The 21,646-nt window shown below is 40.3% G+C and overlaps 1 protein-coding gene across 2 annotated transcripts; it reads right to left on the bottom strand.

Annotated features, from left to right (window-relative positions):
• Positions 1-4,546: 4,546 nt before the first annotated feature.
• Positions 4,547-12,631, bottom strand: TAC1 (tachykinin precursor 1). Of its 2 annotated transcripts, XM_036326995.1 has the most exons (6): positions 12,322-12,631; positions 11,822-11,953; positions 10,688-10,784; positions 9,467-9,493; positions 7,898-7,951; positions 4,547-4,648 (listed from the first exon to the last, which is right to left on the bottom strand). In XM_036326995.1, exons 2-6 carry the CDS (start codon positions 11,942-11,944, stop codon positions 4,599-4,601), a joined length of 351 nt encoding a protein of 116 aa, XP_036182888.1. In that variant the 5' UTR covers positions 11,945-11,953; positions 12,322-12,631; the 3' UTR covers positions 4,547-4,598. The 2 variants fall into 2 exon arrangements, with proteins under 2 accessions (XP_036182888.1, XP_036182889.1); XM_036326996.1 differs by lacking the exon at positions 7,898-7,951.
• Between the last annotated feature and the right edge of the window lie 9,015 nt (positions 12,632-21,646).

Raw genomic sequence — 21,646 nt, forward strand, 5'->3', positions numbered from 1 at the left:
CCCATCCACTCCTATGTAACTGGTCCCTTTATTAAATTCTCCTCAAATGACACTTGGAGTGTCATTTGTTTTTGCCCTGGACCCCGACCAAACCAAACCAAACAAAAAAACAACAACCCCAAACAATAAAGTGTTCAGGTAACTTAATTATATAAATTGGTCTTTTTCTGTTTCATAACAGAATAAAATATTGAAGAGAGAATATAGGTGAAGAAAACTTATCCAAGTTAAAGGAAACATGCCCCAGAGGGAAAGTAACAGTAAACATTTCATGAGTCCAAACGTAAGGCTGACATTTCTCTCCTGCTCTGTACTCATGCTGTTGCTGGGATTCGGTCGGAGGGCTGAGTGAGGTCTCGCTGATGCAGGTCCTTAGGCAGCACTGTGGACCCTGCTGCAGGGTTTATAGAGCCGCAGAGACCAAAGGGGGGGTGGGGCCTGTCCAGGGTACAGATGAATGGTACGAAGTGCTGCCCGATTTGTAATAAAGCGCTAGATTTATTTTGTGTGGCAATGATTTAAAAACCACCCCTGCACTGCTACTGCTTCAGTGTGCCTATAAACAAGAACATTTTAGTGGCGAAAATAATAGAGCAAATTTCCTCCCTGGCATTTTGGAGCGTGGCTAACAATGGTGATAGGGTCCCTTTCCCTTCACTGAACACTTGCTGTGAGCTTTCCAGGCGCCCACACCCTCAGCTGGGCTCCAGTGGGCAATATTCACTGTGTATGGTAGTGTGTGATAGTCATTAATACAATACTATCATTGTCCAATTTTACTGATGAGGAAGATAAATTAGAGACTTGCCCATCATCAAGTTATTAGGTGATGAGCCGGCATTCAGACCTGAGCAGTTTGACTCTGAATCCCATACTCTTATCCATGACATTGTTCCTTCTTGTTATAATTTCTATGCAGAAATATACTAGTATATGCATATAGAATGCAGAAATATTGCTTGGTGCCTAACAACACACCACATATGTTGTTTCATTTCACTAAATACACCGTGTCATTTTAAATGATGGCATAATATTCAGTTGTATCAGTATGCCAGTTTGCTTAATCAATCTCCTTGTTAGATATTAATTTGCCTTGCTATAATACCCTTAATATTTTTTTCTAATCTTGACTCCTCTCATAGTATAAGGTCTGGCCTAAATATTTCCTTGAACTTCATATCCTGCCCTGTAAAATGATGCTGCTGCTAATAGTAATACTTCCCTTATTGAGTGATTAAATATGTACAATTATGTGGCACTTAATAATGGGGCTATGTTCTGAGAGATACATTTTTAGATTTCATTGTTGTTCAAACGCCATAGAGTGCCACTTATACAAGCCTAGATGGTATAGCCCAATAGACTCTATGGTAGAGCTGTTCTGGAAGTACACGCCTGTACAGCATGTTACTGTGCAAAGCACCATGGGATTAAATCAAGCACAAGAGAAAATGATGTAATCAACAGACATGGTATACACAAGATTATGAGGCTGCTGCTGGTGTAACACAGCATATGGTTTTACAGCAAACATTTTTATAAGTAGAAAGAGTACACTCTAAAGCAGTGGTTCTCAACCTTCCTAATGCCGCGACCCTTTAATACAGTTCCTCATGCTGTGGTGACCCCCAATTTCATTGTTACAAATTGAACATAATTAAAGTATAGTGATTAATCACAAAACAATATGTAATTATATATGTGTTTCCCGATGGTCTTAGGCGACCCCTGTGAAAGGGTCGTTCAACCCCCAAAGGGGTCGCGACTCATAGGTTGAGAACCACTGCTCTAAAGTAAGGATAAAAGGCATAGTATAGTAAGTACATAAACCAGTAGCATAGTTGTTTCTAATCATTACCAAGATCATGTACTGTATATAATTGTATGTGCTATACTTTTATACTACTGGCAGCGCAGGCTTGTTTACACCAGAATCACCTGAGCAGGTGAGTAAGGCAATGCAGTATGTTATGACAGCTATGACGTCACTAGGTGATAGGAACATTTTAGCTCCATCATGATTTTATGGGACCACCATGGTTTATGCAGTCCACTGTTGACCAACACATCATTATATGCATAATGAAAGCTATTATGATGATGATGATGATTATATCTTATAATTATTGTTATTGTTAAATAGAACATTTAACAATACTGTTGGGGAATGGGGCTCTAGATGACTTACTTTCTCCATTTTTCTTATACTGTACTTTGTAATATTTAAATATACCCTATATACTAAAAGCCTAATATGCTAAGTGCCTGGTCGACCAGTTGGCTGTTCAAACAATCAAATTGTAATATGCTAATGATATGCTAAGGCCACTCACTATGATGTGCACTGACCAGGAGGCAGATGCTTCGACCAGTAGGTTAGCTTGCTGCTGGGGTCTGGCCGATCAGGACTGAATGAGATGGGATGGACATGCCCTGGAGCCTCCTGCAGTCCCTCCCCAGCTGGCCAACCTCCCGCGTCCCTCCCCGGCCCCAATCATGCACCGGTGGGGTCCCTCGGCCTGGCCTGCACCCTCTCACAATCTGAGACCCCTTGGGGGATGTCAGAGAACCGGTTTCAGCCTGATCCCGCAGGCCAGGCCGAGGGGCCCCACTGGTGCACAAATTCGTGCACCAGGCCTCTAGTTGTGTAATAAGGACAATGAACTTGTTGGAGTTTTTTAAATTTAAAACAAGTTATTCATTTAAGGACAGAAAGGTTAAAATATGTTTTAGCTTCCCAGTCCCACAGGTGGTTTTAACATTGATCCAGGCTAACCTCTTGGAGTTTGTTTTTACGGAACCATGCTTGTACTGAGCTATTTTTACCACATGTCAATATTTTACATTCTCTGTGCAATTAGAAAATAGTTCCAAAGACACTTATCAATACTTCTCCTTAAATAAATACATGAGAGCTCCCCCTCTGTATATATTCCCAATGCCTGTGTTTTTGCTGGAGAGTGCTGTGGGTGTTAGCAATTCCCAGGCTCTCCTTAGACATGCTGGGAAGGGGCTTTTGCCTTTGTTATGCAGTGATATCATGTTATCAGCCCCTCCCCCCATCGTTCTATCATCTTCTGATGACCTTTGTGAGAGTTTCATTGGATGTTTTCATTCTAGTGAGATTCACACACTGGGGAACTCATACCTGGGGCCCAAGCAGGGCTGTAATGGTAGTGTGCACTGCTGTGTCACCCAACAAGGAAATAACCAGGGAAATGCATCTTCTAAGTAGATCAGAAGCCTCTTTGTAAAAGGGAATCATAGGCATGTATAAACAGAACTTAGCCTTTACTCTTTGGATTCCAAAATGGAATTGTTTTCTCTATGAATGATAGGCCAAATGACTGAGCCATAAAGAAACACACACAGCCCTAACCCGTTTGGCTCAGTGGATAGAGCGTTGGCCTGTGGTTGCAAGGGTACCAGGTTTGATTCTGGTCAGGGGCATGTACCTTGGTTGCGGGCACATACCCAGTGGGGTGTGTACAGGAGGCAGCTGATCGATGTTTCTCTCTCATTGATGTTTCTAACTCTCTATCCCTCTCCCTTCCTCTCTGTAAAAAAATCAATAAAATATATTTTTTAAAAAAAGAAAAGAAACATCTCACGTGTGTGTGTGTGTGTGAGAGAGAGAGAGAGAGAGAGAGAGAGAGAGAGAGAGAGAGAGAGAGAGAGAGATTACATTTTAGTAATTTTCTTTAAGAAAAAATTTTTAGCTCTAGCTGGTTTGGCTCAGTGAATAGAGTGTAGGCCTTTGAACTGAATGGTCATGGGTCCGCCCTCCAGCCCTAGTCAGGGCATATGCTGGAGGCAACCAGTCGATGTGTCTCTCTCACATCAATGTTTCTCTCTTTCTGTCTCTCCCTCTCCCTTTCTCTCTCTCTATAAATCAATGGAAAAATATTCTCTGGTTAACCAAAAAAATAATTTTTTAGTAACCTGATGTTTCATTATTTGTCAGCCAGGAAGCTTTGCACATATTTCATCTACTAAAAGAATGGTTATTTGATTTGACCTAAATGTTAATGAAAGAATAGCCAATTCTCAAGATATTTTTTTTATTTAAAATGTCAACTATCACAACACATTACACAATGAAATGATGACCTTAGAATCACATTAAAATGTTTTAAAACATTTCTATATAGTCACAAAGCATAAAACATGCTTCAGGAATACAAATATAATTTTTACATTTTCACCATAAAAACAACAGAGAAGCACAGGCCTATCTGTGAACGTCCTTTCTTTCAGCAGGAGCTTATGTGATTACTTCCAAGAAACAAAAATGATTTCTTTCTTCAGAGACTATATTGTTGACAGGTCTTTACAATTTCATTGAACACTGTGCTTTGTTGAGAAAGTACTACTGTTTCTATTTCTGAGGGAATCATCATATTAGAATTATAACACACTTTTACAACACATTTTGGCACAATATGAAAAATAAACACTTTGTTGAGTTTTTAACTCAAAACAATTATTATTATTATTATTAAATAAATAATTATTCCGCATAGTGCATTTCTCATTTTTTTTAACCTTTTATTGACTATTGACACAAATGAAGCTCAGTAAACACATTAGGTAGTTTATTTACGTCTTCTTTCATAATTCTGCATCGCATCCCTTTCATAAGCCACTGAGAACAAAGAGAAGAGAAAGGGTTAAGAGGATTCACTGAGGGAATTAAAGTTCAAGGCACACATAATGACTTTTTCAAAACTCATAATGACTACTTCCCTCCATTGAAATATTTCCAAGAGGTTTATTTGCACATCTGCCAATGTTGCCTCAGTTTCTATCCTGACTGGAAGTGACCTAACCACAGAATTAATGGTAACTTTGGTGGTCTGTCAAATACTTGGTTCCCCAAAAGCATACTTCCACAATACATTGCAGTGTTGATTCTCAGCAGCGTCCTCAAACAGTGGCAGACACCCTGGGTGATTTATAGAAAGGACAGTGCCTAAATTAACCAGGAATAGTCATAGGATGAAAGCAAAATGTGAAACTTATTCTAGGACAGAATCAACAAACTATAAGCCCTGGGCCAAATCCAGCCCACCACCTTTTCTTGTAAATAACACCTTACTAGAACATGGCGCCAGCCATTCATTTATATATTATCTATGGCCACTTTAGCATCACAATGGCAGATTTGAGTAGTTGTTACAGAGACTGCATGGCTCACGAAGTCTAAAATATTTACTGTGTATCTCTTCAAAAAAAATTTGCTGATTCTCGATACAGGGATAACTTAGGTTGTGAGGGTCTCTTCCTGTCTTGTGGGTGCCTCCCAATGTCCTTGAGACTAAAAACAGCCTCATAGTCTATAGGTAGGGCTTATGTGCCATCTAAATACAACACAGTTTAACTTACCTCCTAGCACCCTAATGTCCTGTGAAAGGTTAATCACTGCTTCTAAAAGGATTTACCCTATACCTAACAAGTAATTTAAGTACACTGACTATCTGGACTTAAAAAGGCCAAAATTAAATATAACACATCATAACATAACATATAAATGATGTAATATGATATATTGTATACTAGTACAATTTCAAAGGGGTCTGTAACCTCAAAAGGGTAAAGATCAGACTGATATGATCAAAACACTTAAGTATACTTTTCATCATTTTAACTAACACTCTATACCCTTAGATTTACATCATAGAGAACTACTATGCTTTTAAAAATTCAGTATGCCCTGTTTCAAATATTACATTTAAATAGAAATAGCAGAAATCACTGGGAAAGATATGTAGAAGCCCTGGGTGTTACTGCAAACACTTTTCCCAGTGAGAAGGATCTGTGGAGAGAGAAGGGAAGTCCAGTTTCTAGTCATCACTTCCCCTTCAACACGGGGCAAAAGAGCTTTCGCAGCCCACTGTCCTGTAAGTGAGGTTAACAACACACGGATGGTTTTATGTCAGTCATGTATGCATTTCTGGGGTAGAATAGGCTGAGCCCCAAACTGGGCAGTTCTGCAGGAAGGAAACAGTTCATGTCTCACCCTGGCCTGCTCATATGAGGAGGCGGATAACTGACACAGGCTCACTTCCTGGCCAGCTTCAGGTGACATGACTCTGTTCCTCAGAGAAGTGAGGTGAATGCTCACATGAACTAACCAAAGACAGGTCAGTGGGTTAGCTGGAACGTAACAATCTCCTAACTTCAGGCAGAGTTTCTTACCAGGTCCTTGTACCCTCTGAAGCCCTGGGCAAACGTTTGTGTATCTGAGATGAGGAGGGTTTCTCTGGGAAGGGGGTTTCTAGATTTTTCTAGCTTGTCAAAGGGGTTTGTGACCATAAAAGGCTGTAGAAGCCTATAATAACTTTACTTCAACTGAGTATATGAAAAGATCTCTGATTGAGTGTGGATGACTTTTTTGCCCATTTTTTTCCTTTTATGTTTCTTAACTAAAGTGGAAGAACAAAGATTTATTCATAAATTAATTCTGATTCATTACAGTGATTCTATTTATTATTTATAGTACATTATTACTTTTTGTGCATTTAATCTGTTCTAAATTGTATAGTACCTATATTATTTGTGCAGTTAAGCATGTTGTAAAACTTGTATCAATTCTGGAAATGGAGAGCTGAAGTCTAATATGATTATCACGAAAACCACAGCTATATAAGGACTATTGATACACATTCTAGTGGCTTAAATTTACATTCCATTTCTAAAGGCAGGAGATAGTGTATATTAATAAAACAGTTTTAACCTTTTTTTATTAGGCGGATTGGTAGTATCTTTAAAATTTAACCTTGGCCAACCCCACATTACTGATGAAGAAATACAAACATAGTTGTCTAAATTTGGAAGGTAGAGAACCAATATAAATACTAGCAGACACCATTTTTGCATGACTCTCCAGAAAAATAAGAATTAAACCAGCACTCCTTAGTTACAGATTTTCTAGAAATTTGAAATATTCTAGATGGATAAGACAGCTGCTGATTACTTTCTAATTCATTATATGTTAGTATTTTAATTCCACTTTTATTCTATGTACAATGAAGAGAATTTGAATAGTTTTCCCAAGGAACCTAAACTAGGGATTGTAAGGCCTGCATGTGCCTAACAACAAATCAGTGTTATGAAAATGCCATAGGGGTTATTTGACCTTGGAAATACGGTGATGAGTGAGTTTTCAGATATAAGCATGTGGCATTTATATAGAAAATAAAAACAAAAGAGAAGAAAGGAAGCATACACTCTTTACAGCAAGTGAAAGAGTTGTCCAGAATTAAAATGGGTTTTGAGGAGAATTGTGGCATTCCTTCTTTCTGAGGGCTTTGTAGGCAGGACTGATCGTGTGTATCTCTAGGATGATTTGTTTATGTTCCTTTGTGAAGGCACAGGAATGGACTATAAAACTCAAACATCCATTGGGATGTTTTAGAGTTTGAGTTTCTATAACTTCATGAAGAGCAAGTAATTTGTATAAATAAATTTATTTTGTTTCTTTGTTGTTGTGATGTCTTGTAAGACTTGTAAATTACCTTGGTAACAAGTGAAAATTGGTCTTAATTCCTGCATTTCCCACACCCTTAGTTCAGTAAAATTAAATGTGGTTTATATGACAGATATAAGGGAAAGAGTATTAGACTAGCCCAAAGATTCAGGTTAGGTAATAATTAAATGGGGCAGACACTGGTAAGGCTGGTGGTTTGAGAGAGATTGATATTGTGGTGATATTAGCTTAGTCAGCTATAAATCCATTCTCAGACTTATTTATGAAAATTAGAATTTTTTCACCATAAATACTTATTTTAAGTTCATTATTCCCTTTTAATAATTTAAAAACTATGCCTTAGAAAGAAAATAATATAAGTAGGTTTAAAATACTGTCTATTTTCAGTCATGATTTTATACATACCAGAATTTAAAGCTCTTTTGCCCATTAGTCCAATAAAGGCATCTGTTCTATGTCCTGGAAAAATACATTTAGGGGTATTTTAACATGTATATCTTTGAGAAAATAAACTATTATAACTAGTATCAGAAAAGGCAAGCTTCTAAATATATTCTCATATAATAAATATGTGTCTATTTCAAGTTTTAGTGAGTCAGAAAAAAATAGGATCCTTAGTAAGTCTTATAAATGACACTAAAACACTAAATGAAAGCACTTTTCTCAATTCTATATCTAAATATTAGCAAGTACCCTTTATTCATATTATATTTTATCTGTTTACTTATACAAACTTTTAAATACTGTTGCTATTGAAGCTAGCTTGATTTTTAGGAAGTTGATTTCACATTTGTGTGACAAGAAATATCCAAGCCTATTTCCTCTTGTTACTGAATATGTTGTATTTCTCAGGAACTGAACCTTAGTTAAGCCAGATCCCTACACCTGATAATTACAAACTTCTCAAAGGTTACTCTTTCTATTTTATTAGATTTTAAATAATACTCCTTTGGAAAAGTATGTCAGTTTTGACATTAATAGAGTACATTTATTTTCATTACACAGAATTCTGCTGTATATAATTCCCTTGAAAGTCAACTCCTTAGAAAGTAAATATGAATGATTTATTTAGTGTCAAGATGGAGCCTCTGGAAAAGATGACGTTCACTAGAGTGAGAGAATGTCCCTTGGTTTGCTAGTTGAGAATAGGGCTGCTCTCTTAATGTGGCCTACTCTGCCACCCAGGGAACCGAAATCCAAGCTAGCAACTAAGTGCACAGTACAATTAAGATGGACCCCTGGGACTGCCTGTCAACTCTCGTTCCATTAACTGGGAAACTGGGACCTAATGGCCATCGAGTGTCACCATTTTTACCATCGTCACTGCCCTAAGAAATGTCCACTGCACTTTAATAGACTGAAGTTTCCCAACCAGTTATGGAATAAAAAACCGGCATTTCTATCTTTACCTTTAGTAAGGATTATCTACTCAGACATTCACTGGAGCCCCTTGGCTGCTGAATTACCATTATCAGGGACATCATTATGGCATCCAGCATACTCAACTGAGTTAGAAGATATCTATAAATATTTGGTTTTGGTTTTGTTTTGCAGTGGAAGTGGTGCTTGTGGGGTGTCGAGGGATAATGTGTGGTGGATTTTTACCCAAGGATTGAAATTCTTAGCTAAACTAACAATTTGTAGGAGTTAAAGGGGTTTTGGGGGGGGCAGCTTAAAACAACAACAAATATTTATTATCTCACACTGTCTATGGGTCAGAAATTCAGCAGTTTAGCTGGGAGTTAAAGGATTTGTAACTTAATGTATCATTTTGGAAAGTATGATATGTCTAAATCATAGAGCTTTAAACAGTCATGTTCTGGATGAAATATAATGCATCTCTTCCATTCGTATATTGTCTTAATTAAACACATTAATCCCAAACTTACAACAGGAAAAATGATAAGGTATTATATAAAGTGGAATTCAATCAACATTTGTATTTGATAAATATCAAAATAATTTTGAACTTACTTTTTTTATTAGAGAAATGGGCATGTCCTGTAAGAAAGACAACAATAGGAATTGCCTTACCTTATAAGGAAAAATATAAATTGACGTTTAAAATATGTAACATTTCCTATTCATATACTACCTGAGGAATATAGCAGAAGCACAAATTATTGATAATATAAACAAAATGTTAATAAATAAAAAACAATTTTTAAGTGCCTTTTATGGGTCACAGATTCCAAATCCAGGACTGAGACTCCCGAGGCCTGGTAGTAACTGTTAGGCAATGCCACATCTGTTTCCCTATAAGAAGCACATATTCAACAACATAAACTGATGAAGAAAAATAGATCCAGAGACACAGAAGCATCAAACATACCTTCACACCTCAGAGGGAAGGCAGGGGAGGGAGGGTTGGGGGGTAAGAGATCAACCAAAGGACTTGTATGCATGCATATAAGCATAACCAATAGACACAGAACAGTAGGGGGGTGAGGGCATGTGCTGGGGAGGTGGGAATGGCGGGGGAGAGGTCAATGGGAGAAAAAAGGAGACATGTGTAATACTTTCAACAATAAAGAATCTTTTTTTAAAAAGCACATATTCAAGGAGGGCCACCCATTGATGCTCAGAAGAGGAAGAGAGATGCAAATACATCTCTTCATTAAACAGGCATAATCAAGAATCTGTGTTTCAGCCCATAAAAGACTTTTTTCACTTTCCTAAATGTGCATTCACAATAGTAAAATAAAGATGTCTAGAAACGTTTACCATAAAGAGCCTTTAACAGGGCCACTTGCTTTACAATTGAGGAATCTAATTAGAAACAACTAACTTTTTACAGGGTCCACTGATGATACGATGAATTCAAGGAAACTGAATATTTCTATCAGGAGATAAGGAGCAGTTTATACTCAGCTTCCATATGCACTAGAGCATTCCCAGTACTACCCCTTGGAGGCCCCGTGCCCACTCCTTCTTTGCCAGTTCGGATCTTTAGTCCAGGGAGCTAAGGTTGGGTCCTGTCCTTGGTGGTTTGGGTCTAACCCTGAGGCGTGCCAGACCTGGATGCCTCCCTCCCTCTGCGGGCACGTGCCTTGCGTGTGTGAGTGGGTGAGGGAGATTTACCCCTCTTTCTAGGCTGGAAATCTCTCCTTAAAGAGCAAAAGAAACTCTGAGAATGAGTGAGCAGACCAGGTGGGGGGCCCGCAGAGACAGAGAGAGGGTGGCTGCCCATCTCACCAGCATCCCGTTTGCCCATCAAGCCGAAGAACTGCTGAGGCTTGGGTCTCCGGGCGATTCTTTGTAGAAGATGCTCAAAGGGCTCAGGCAGCTCCTCCTGGGGGACAGACATACGGACAAACCCGGGTGTAGCAGTCAGTGCGAGGCTCCCCAAAACCCGAGTCATTCCCGGGGCGCGCTCCAGCCTTGGGCGAACCTCAGCGGCAGGACCCCGCCGGCCAGGGCTGGGAAGCCAGCTCCGCAGGGAGAGGAGAGCAGGCCGGGCTTCCCCGGCGCCAGGGCTGTGGGGTCCGGGGCAGGTCGCTCCCTACCTCCACCCCACCCCGCGGCGCTCGTGTCCAGCGCCGCCGCCTCCCCGAGTCCCTGCGCGTTACCAGGAGGTGAAGTCTCCTAGCCCCGCGCGCTTTCCGCTCTTTGCTCGCAGCCTGGGGACCCTCACTCATCTGCCTCTTAGCCACCTGACTCAGTCTCCTCTCCAGCGGATTAGGAGACTCCTCATCACCCGAAAGACACACAGGTGTTGCCGGGGCGGGGCAGGCTGACCGCGCTTTGCGAGCCACCTGCCTGGCGCGACTTCCACTGTTCCCGGGAGGCGCGCTCCCTTGCGCCAACATCCTGCGAGCCAGGGACGGGCAAACCTGTGGCTACCTTCTCAGGTCCACAAAGTACATGTCACGGCAGGAAGTTAGCTTTCCATCCACCTCTGTCCCCAGCAGCTCGCCCCTTGCCGCGGCTTCTGCCAGGGTCCGGCGTGCCCTCCTCTGCCCCTGCCCAGTGTTTCCAAACACCAGGTCCTCTCGGCTGGACGAGAGTCCCCGAAATCCCCATTACCCGGGGGTGAAACCTTGTGGGGTGCCCAGCCTGGTGAGGACCCCGGGCTCATCACCGAGGGCATTATTGCTCCAGCGAGTTCCTGAGACCGGCGTGCTGCCCTCGGGAGGAAAGTTGGCCGTGGGCACACCTCGCCCGGGACCTAAGGGTGGCGTCCTATGCATCCTCGCGCAGCCACTGGTCTCACTGATCGTGGTCGCCGCGCCCGCCAGGCCAACTGGGCGCTCTCTCGAGAGGCAGTGACAGCTCACAGCTCCCGAGCTTGGGAGGAGCCACGAGGACCAGCTGGGGTCCGGGCCTCACCTTGAAGTGGTCGCTGTCGGACCAGTCGGACCAATAATTCAGACCATCGTCGGCTCCGATTTCTTCTGCCAACAGTTGCGTGGAGACGAGAAATAAGACGGCCAAGGCCAGGAGGATTTTCATGCTGGATTTCTGGGAAGGGCAGGGAGAAGAGATCGTGGAGGGGAAAATGACAGACATTGGGGGCGGCTACCTAAGAAGGGGCAGCAACACTGTCTGCCCCACAACGGAACCAAGATAAAAAGCCTGTACCATTTAGGAAAAAGAATCAGCCCCAAGCTTCTCAAGTCTCCTTCTCCCCGGACCCCAACCCCACCAGCCCCCAATCCACACTTCCAAGCCAGGAGGCTCCGCAGGTGGGAGACATGAAGGACATTGGCAATCGGGCTACACGTCTCCCCGCCGTCCTCCGCTGTCCCCCCACTGCCCCTCGCCCCAGCCGACCCACTTCGGCGCTTTGCGCGGCGCGGCGAGCCCCCTGGCGGGGCGCAGGCACTTACCGCGGCGGGCAGACCCGCAGACCCGCAGGGACGCTCTGGCCGGTCTGAGCGCACGCCCGGCGCTCCGCACTCTCGGTGCCGCGACGGTGGAGGAGGAGGAGGTCGGATGCGCTTTCCGCCCGCCTGGAGCCTCGCAGTATTTATCCGCGGCTTGACGCGCCTCGAGACCCACGTGACACGCTCCCCACGCGACTTTCTGCTCAATATTTAATTAGCCGCCTCCTCTCCTTGCGCTTGCGTCTGATGGAGAGTTTCCGAGACGGTAACCCGTCGGTGCCCATAATATCTGGACCCAATTGGGTTCGAAATGACGCAATTTTAGGAAAATCAAGATCTCGCCATCCAATCCCCAGCTGCCAGTCTTCTTCCCTCTGCAGATCTGACGCCCCCTCCTCTCCCCTTCTTCCGCACAAGGTTTCATGACACCTGAAATTACTCATCAAAATTGAGCACCGTGACTCATTTCTCGGACTTCCGCGGCAACTTTTCCGTCTCTTGAGATGTCAGGATAAGGTGTACTTTTAAGGATGGCCAAGTAACTTCCGGCACTAAGATATTGTCGTTGGAAATCGTGCTAAGAAAGGAGCACTTCAGATTGGGAGGGGGAGGTCCTTGTTTTCTATTTCCACCTGCATGCAGAGTGTCTTAAGTGTTTCTCAGCTGCATCTCTCTCCCTACTCCCACTTCAGCTAGCATACCTGCAGTTCTTCAGCATCACAAAAGGATTTCTAGTGCCATAGTATTCAGACGGTGGAAGCAGATTTATTTTCCATTTTGGAGAATGTAGAATGTAAGCGTGCCATTGCACGTAGAACTTTTATGTTGGTGCCATTTTAGGATCTCTTTTGTTCCAAGGTAGCCAAGACCTCTTTCTTGACACATCCAGGAGCAGCGGCTGGAAGAGGATATGTTTGCGCTTCTCTCCTACCCTTTCTTGCTAAGACTAAGAAACCAGCAAGATGGTACAAGGTTTTTACTGGGTACCACTAAAGGGCTCTAGAGATCACTCACTTAAGGACTCCATAGATCATTCATAGACTTCTTTGTCTATGAAAACACAGGACATGAAGATGCTAATCAGGTGGTCATTAACAACATGAGACTATTAGCCTAATAACTTCTATACAGAAATCACAGCTTTCCTTGCAGACACATGTCTTTCATCTCTAAATGAATTAAGTGACGTTTGTTTCTTGGGTGGAGTTCTTTGCTCCTCTTTACTTAGTATTATATTTTTCAATTAATTCTGATGTTTTTAGTATAATGCATGAAAGAAAATAATTTCGCAACTTATATAAACCAGTAGTTTTTCCCCTCTAATACTGTTGTTCTTTTTTAAATAACCCTGCATTTGGAAATTCCCATGTATCTATTTCTTTTTTGAGGCCTAGCTTCACAACCAGAGGCATTCTAATTTTTGTTTTTGTAACTTTTTATATGGAAAACTAGTGCCCCGGTGCATGGATTCATGCACATTGAAAGGAAATTTATTAGAAGAAATATTGTAATATTGCTACTCGCCCTTTCTCTATAATAGAAGTGCCAACCAAATTCACGATCAACAATGACAGATCGAAACACACGCAAGTCATTGGTGCCCAGCTAGAGCTTTATATGTATCTCACATGCGCAAGTCAACATTTATTTTTAAATCGCCAGTGTGTGTGATATGTTCCAGCCAGTTGGTTGGTTGGACAGTCGGATGGACGTTCGGTCGGTCACTTAGCTTTTTATATATATAGATTATAAACATACAAAAGTAGAGAGAATCATTCACTTGAAACAGTTTGTGAATTTCACTTGCAAACGCTTCATATTTCCCCTCCACTCAGGTTATTTTGAAGAAAATCCCACACATCATTTCATGCTATAAATATTTCAGCATGTCTATATAAATGATAAGGATTTCTCTAAACACACACACTCAGAACCATGTCATTATTCCACCTAAAGCAACATAAAATAATTTCTTACATTAAATATCCAATGTTCAAATATTCCTTGTTTCATAAACCCCTACCCCACACAGTTTACTAGAAGAAATCTGAATTGTAATGCAGTCCATACCCTGCACTTGGCTCATATATCTCTAAAATCTCCCCTAATCTATATTTTTTCTCTGTCCCACCCTCCCTCCCTGCTGCCCCTTGCAGTTTATGGCTAAAACTACTCAGTAAAATGTACTACATTCTGGAGTTTGCTGATTGCCTCCTACTGGTTTCTTTTAACTTGTTCCTCTGTCCTATTTCCTGGTAATTGGTATATGGAACATGGAAAGCTTCACCCCATGTGAGTTCAACTTTGCTGACAAGGCTAGTTTACATGTGTCATTAGCAAGCACATGATACCTGGTTGTTTCTCCCTTTGAGATATTAGCAGCCATTGATGATCATTTTCTAGATCCATTAATTAATTCATTAGTGCTTTCAAAATAATGTTATTCTGATTTTATTTGTTAGGTGGACTATTTCTTGCATATAAAGAGAAACGTTTTTTTCCCAACAACTATTTAATTATTTCAAGACATGACACATATAAGAAAGATGGAATATATGCTTGATTACTTCCCTTTACCGATTTTAAAAAAATAGGTTGGTAAATTAACGCATTCAAATATGGTCCTTCCTTCTTCTCCTCCCCAACTCCCCAATTTTAGGATTATTATGACCTCATGGATTTAAACATATTTGAAGTATTTCAATACTTCAAAGGAAGATAGAAGCAGGTCTTCTGACCGATGCTCCAATTACCCCATTTCTTGGCCAATGGGTAGCATTTCAATTGGCTCCTGAGACTTTGATATGCTTTAGATGAGCTTTACTGGCTTTCTTGTTTTTTGGTAGGACAGGACAAGATATTCCAGGTTTAAGCTGTGTACTTTCCGTCTCAAACCTGCAGTTTATACTTAAGGAGCTCTCATTCCCTTTGCATTAGAAATGATAATTATAGATTATAATCTGGGCCTTGTGGGTGCACATTGCTACTGAGTTCTTTATGTTTCAAGACCAATGAATAGAGCTGAAAATGTGTGTGTGTGTGTAAAATGATGAATGTATACTGACCGTTTCTACTCAAATCTGGACACTATAGGGGCTTTCCTTGACCTCTTCTGTTTTGCATCTTTTTCTAACGTGCCAAAAAATTCTGGTTCCCAGTGACATTACCATGATTATTTACTTGTTTTATCACAATGCCAATTTGACCAACAATATTATTATTAGAAACAGAATTATTATTATTATTATTATTATTATTTTGTTTGCAAGCTTTTTGTTTTTAAGATACATCACACTTGGTATGTTTAGTCAATTTACTATGTTTTAAAGTCTCTTTAAAAGTTCTTCTTTGCATGGTTATGCTTCCAAGTCTTAGATGCACAGGTTTATTTGCTTATTTTGCTCTCAAATTTTAGGGGTTGCTTTTTAATATTAATTTAAATTTATAATTATGTCAAGTACATGGTTCCAAGCTCAAATATTCAAAACATAATGCATTCAAAGTTTAGGAAAATGAGCACTCAAACTTTCTTCCAGCTATCCTTCCCCCACTACCTCTTTGTAGTTATGTGATAGTTTTAACATTATGGGGGTTATAATACTCATGTTTAGTTTTTAAAAATATATATATATTTTTATTGATTTCAGAGAGGAAGGAAGAGGGAGAGATAGAAACATCAATGATGAGAGAGAATCATTGATCAGCTGCCTCCTGCATGCCCTCCACTGGGGATCAAGCCGAGCATATATGCCCTTTATCAGAATTGAACCCAGGACCCTTCAGTCCACAGGCTGACGCTCTATCCACTGAGTCATATCGGCTAGGGCTGACATTTAGTTTTGCTGCCATGCTTTCATTAGTTGTTTACTATTTAAACACATGTATTGCTCACTACAAGTTCCTTAACTTAGCTTTTCCATTCTTGAGTTTATTTTTAGTTATCTTTTATTTGTCTAGATGGCATTGTAAGCACATTTTTTTCCCTTTGGAGGAAATTATATTGTGTTCTCTGAGTTCTTTCATGCTTGTGAACATCTGTCAATGACTTCTAAGCTCAAGAGACGTCTAGGTTAGTTATATTTTAAAATTAAATTTCATTTTTCTCAGGGCATTATGGACATTGCTCCATTGTCTGTGGAATTGAGTGTTATGGAGAATTCTGAGGTGGGACAATTTTTCCCTGTACTTGTATATCTGAGGAATTCTTTCTTTATTCTTGACATTCAGTAGTTTAATTAGGATATGTCTTGCTGATCATTCTTTATCTAATTTTCTTGGAGTGTCATGAACTGTTTTTGTTTTGTTTCTTCATTTTAGGGAAGTTTTATTGTATTATGTCCTTTTTTTTTTTGCTTTTTTTTAAATTAAATCTTTATTGTTCAGATTATTACATTTGTTCCTCTTTTTTCCACCCATAACTCCCCTCCACCCAGTTCCCACCCCACGCTCCTCCCTCACTCCCCACCCACTGTCCTCATCCATAGGTGCACGATTTTTGTCCAGTCTCTTCCCGCATCTCCCACACCTCTTTCCCCCCCAAGAATAGTCAGTCCACTCCCTTTCTAAGCCCCTCATTCTATTATATTCACCAGTTCATTCTGTTCATCAGATTATTCACTTGATTTTCAGATTCGCTTGTTGATAGATGTGTATTTGTTGTTCATAATTTGTATCTTTACCTTTTTCTTCCTCTTCCTCTTCTTAAAGTATACCTTTCAGCATTTCATATAATACTGGTTTGGTGGTGATGAACTCCTTTAGCTTTTTCTTATCTGTGAAGCTCTTTATCTGGCCTTCAATTCTGAATGATAGCTTTGCTGGATAAAGTAATCTTGGTTGTAGGTTCTTGGCATTCATCACTTTGAATATTTCTTGCCACTCCCTCCTGGCCTGCAAAGTTTCTGTTGAGAAATCAGCTGACAGTCGTATGGGTACTCCCTTGTAGGTAACTGACTTTCTTTATCTTGCTGCTTTTAAGATTCTCTCTTTGTCTTTTGCTCTTGGCATTTTAATTATGATGTGTCTTGGTGTGGTCCTCTTTGGATTCCTTTTGTTTGGGGTTCTCTGCGCTTCCTGGACTTGTAAGTCTATTTCTTTCACCAGGTAGGGGAAGTTTTCTGTGATTATTTCTTCAAAGAGGTTTTCAATATCTTGCTCTCTCTCATCTTCTGGCACCCCTATAATTCTGATGTTGGTACGCTTGAAGCTGTCCCAGAGGCTCCTTACACTATCTTCGTATTTTTGGATTCTCTTTTCATTTTGCTTTTTTGGTTGGGTGTTTTTTGCTTCTTCGTATTTCAAATCGTTGACTTGACTCTTACAATCCTCTAGTCTGCTGTTGGGAGTCTGTATAATATTCTTTATTTCAGTCAGTGTATGCTTAATTTCTAGTTGGTTCTTTATCACAACATTGAGGGTCTCATTAGATTTCTTGTAGATCTCATTAAGTTTATTGGCAGTTTCTAGAAAATTATTGAAAGACCTTAACAGTGTGGTTTTGAACTCTATATCCAGTAGCTTGCTTTCCTCCATTTCTGTCATTTGTGTCCTTTTTCTTTGTCTCCACATTTTTTATGCTTCCCTGTGTTGATACAGTGGTTTTCTGTGCTAAGTGCCCTCTAGGGCCCAGTGGTTCAGCCTCCCCAATAACCTGAGGAGGACACTCTTGGTGCACCCCCTTGTGGGCTTTGTGCACAGTCTTGTTGTAGTTAAGCCTTGATTGTTGTCGCTATCACTGGGAGGAATTGGCCTCCAGGACAATTGGCTGTGAGAATCAGCTGTGTTTGCAGTGGGAGAACTTCTGTGCTGGAGACACCCCTCTGTGGCAAGACTTGCTTCAATGGGGCTTTGGTGCTCACTGAGTCTGCCCCCTGAGTGTGTCCTTTATGTTTCCATGGAGCTGCAAACTGGATGGTCCCATTCTGACCTCTGGGCTTCCTGGCTCCTGGATCTCTAGGGAGGTGCTAATCTAGCCTTTGCCTGAGGCTATCCAGCAAAAGCCTCCCTGCAGGGCTTGGGTGGGGCGGGTCCCATGGGATCAACAGGGCGGGGCTAGCAGTTATGGCTGCTCTCAGTCCTGCCCTCAGAGGCTTTGCTTCTCAATGTCCTGGTAATCGCTGCAAGCCCCTTGGAGAGAAAGCTGCCCTCAAGCTCCGACTGCTGCCAGACAGTCCTGCTTCTCCTGTATGAGTCTGAGTCCCTAGAGACTCGCCCGGAACTGGAGATCAGAGCCTGAGACTCCCTCCCGATTGAAAAGGACAACCACGCCCTCAGCCGCCAGCCCACTCCGCATGCACCTCCGCACCTTAGTATTTTACTTCCGCACTGTGCCTCCTCTGAGTCTCAGTATGCTTTTCTCTTTCCTTCTAGTTGTAGAATTTCCACTCAGCCAGCCTTCCTGTAGTTCTGGGTGAAGTCCGTCTTTTAGTTGTATTTTTGAAGTGGTTGTGCGAGGCAGCAATCTCCTGTGTTTACCTATGCTGCTATCTTGGTTTCTCCTCTGTATTATGTCTTTAAACATTTCTTTGGAGTAGAAATTCCACTTCAAGAATATTATGGTCTTTTTCTTTGAATAATAATATATTTTCCCATATATACATAAATATTGTAATATGTATATCTTATGTCCATAATATTATTCCAAGTTGCTTTAATTTTTTGCCCTTTTAACTCTTTCCTCTTCGTGTCAGTAATTCATTTTTGTCTATTCTGTATCTTGCTGCTTCTAATCTAATGCTTGCTATTTGCCAAGCAAATATAGGTCTGGGAATATGGAGATGAATGACATATAATACATGCTATCACAGAGGAGTGAACATTGTATTATGGGAGCATGGAATGAGATTTCCCTAGATGAGAAGTGGTGGCATAGAAGGCATTCCAGGGAGAGGGAACCGCTTAAGCAAAGGCAAAGAGGTACAGCTATCCAATGAAGAAACTGGAACCAAGGTGGTAAATGTTGGAAGGGACAGGGACTGGGTGGTGTAAAACAAGATGAAGTCAACTGATATCAACTGTTTTTTCAGTCGAAACATCAGTAAATTCTGTTCTTGCTTAGGCAGCACATATACTAAACATCAGCAAATCCTATTAGCAAGCAAAAATAGCTTGATCTGAAAGAAAAGAAAAGTTCACAGCTATTGTTTTTCATTTAGTCCCTGGTGTTCTTGAATCAAAGAATTAGTTTGGTGGTTTTTGAACTACTTATGTGTAGTCAAGATAACAGCCTTTAAAAATATTTTATTAAATGTTTTCCTTCCATTGCATCTGAGTAGCAATTAAAGAATTCACATTGTATATATTTGACAAAAGACTGAAATTAATCTCCTTATTCAACATGACTCTGCAGTCCTAAAACAATAAGTCAGACTAATAAGTCTACTGAAAATACTCCTAATCAAATATCAGTTCGGCTAAACTGGACCCTGAAAGGTCAAAAATCCAATTAAAATTAGGTACAGTCAGTCCAATTGTCTTAACAAAATGCCAAGTTTGTAACACGTCATAGGAACACCAGTTAAAAATCAAGTAATAAATCATTTAGACTAGATTAATGATGAGAATGTTCACATTTAGATTCATCTGATACCCTAAAATAGGGAAGTATATATTTCAAAGTCAAACTGAGAAAGCCAGTTGTGGAGCCATACCTTATTCATTTTTTCCTCTAGGCAGTAGTTTAAATAGTTAATGTATCAGGCAATTGACTTTGAACTCTTTGCCAGCTGAAAGTGTGTAGTCTATACTGGACCCTTTCCTTCCTGATTACCTCAGGCCTGTGAACACTTTGCCATTTGTCATCAACAGCCCCTCGGCTGACAATGCTTTCATTAATATCTGTAATAAATGGGTTTTGAACTTAGACTATCTGCATCCAGAGTCCATGCCACTAGCTCTTACCCATCATGTTATCTGTATGGCTGTAGAGTTGATATCATGAATGTACTGAGTGTTTGGGTAGGAGGTGTCTAAGGGAACTAACCATCTATTCCTATTTTCTAAGCCTTATTATCAGAATCAAATCAAGTCATTATAAAATTCATTATTTGTGTTTTATTGCTCCTATTTTCTGTAAAAATTTCATCACAGGTATACGGTATAATGTCTTCAACTTTAATTGGGAGTTTGGATATAAAATATGTTTTTAATATAAGACATTGCTTATGAGTACTATATACATTTTTATCAAATAACTAGTATGGCATGTAGTTTATTGTGATCTTAGTGTTCCTTATATAAAATACTATGAGATTTGCCTGGCCGGCATGGCTCAGTGGTTGAGGGTCAACCTATGAACCAGGAGGTCATGGTTCGATTCCTGGTCAGGGCACATGCCCAGGTTTCCGGTTCGATCCCCAGTGTGGAGCATGCAGGAGGTAGCCAATTAATGATTCTCTCTCATCATTGATGTTTATATATCTCTCTCCCTCTCCCTTCCTCTCTGAAAGCAATAAAAATATATTAAAAAATAAAATATAATACTATGAAATTTATTTCTTTTATAATTCAGTGTATCTCCCCTGCAACACTGATAAATCTCCTTATATCAGCTGGGAGCTATATAATCCATCATTTTCACCTCTTTCCCTAATTTTCATTTTACTTATCTTGACTGTCAAAGAACTAAGCTAATTTTTAGATTCAGTTGTGCTAACTTTCTAGTCTAGTCCAATTATTCAACATTTTCCTTTAAAATTTGGCTTTTTTAATGCTTTTTAATTTTTAAAAATCCTCATCGGAGGATATGTTTTTTTTAAATTGATTTTAGAGGGGAAGAAGGGATCAGGGGGAGGAGGGGAATATTGATGTGAAAGGGAAACATTGATAGGTTGCCTCCCATATGTGCACCCTGACTGGGGATTGAACTCTCAACCTAGGTATGTGCCCTAACCAGGAATCGAACCTGCAACCTTTTGGTATATGGGACAACATTTCAACCAACTGAGCTACCTGGCTTGCGCTTTTCTAATGTTGAAATATTTAAAATTATTTTGTATCATTTATATTTATTTATTATAAACAGCCTCAAATTATATGTATGTATATCTCTCTCCAACTGAAAGACCTATTGAATTTACATGTCTTACCATTTCTAATACTAACAACCCTGGACCAAGTCTTTATTATCTGTTTCTATATGATTTTAATAATTTATTAAAAATTTTCCCTGACTTCTAACATATCTCTAACTTACCCAATGCAATGCAGTTTAGAGCACAACTCTGATTACAATATTCTGCCCTTCAAAACTTCAGTAATTTCCTATTTTTCACTAAAACAAATATAACCTCCTTAGCTCATTACTTATTAAATGTAATTTCCTTGCATT

This window comes from Myotis myotis, unplaced genomic scaffold, assembly GCF_014108235.1.
Source record: "Myotis myotis isolate mMyoMyo1 unplaced genomic scaffold, mMyoMyo1.p scaffold_m19_p_11, whole genome shotgun sequence".
NCBI lineage: Eukaryota > Metazoa > Chordata > Mammalia > Chiroptera > Vespertilionidae > Myotis > Myotis myotis.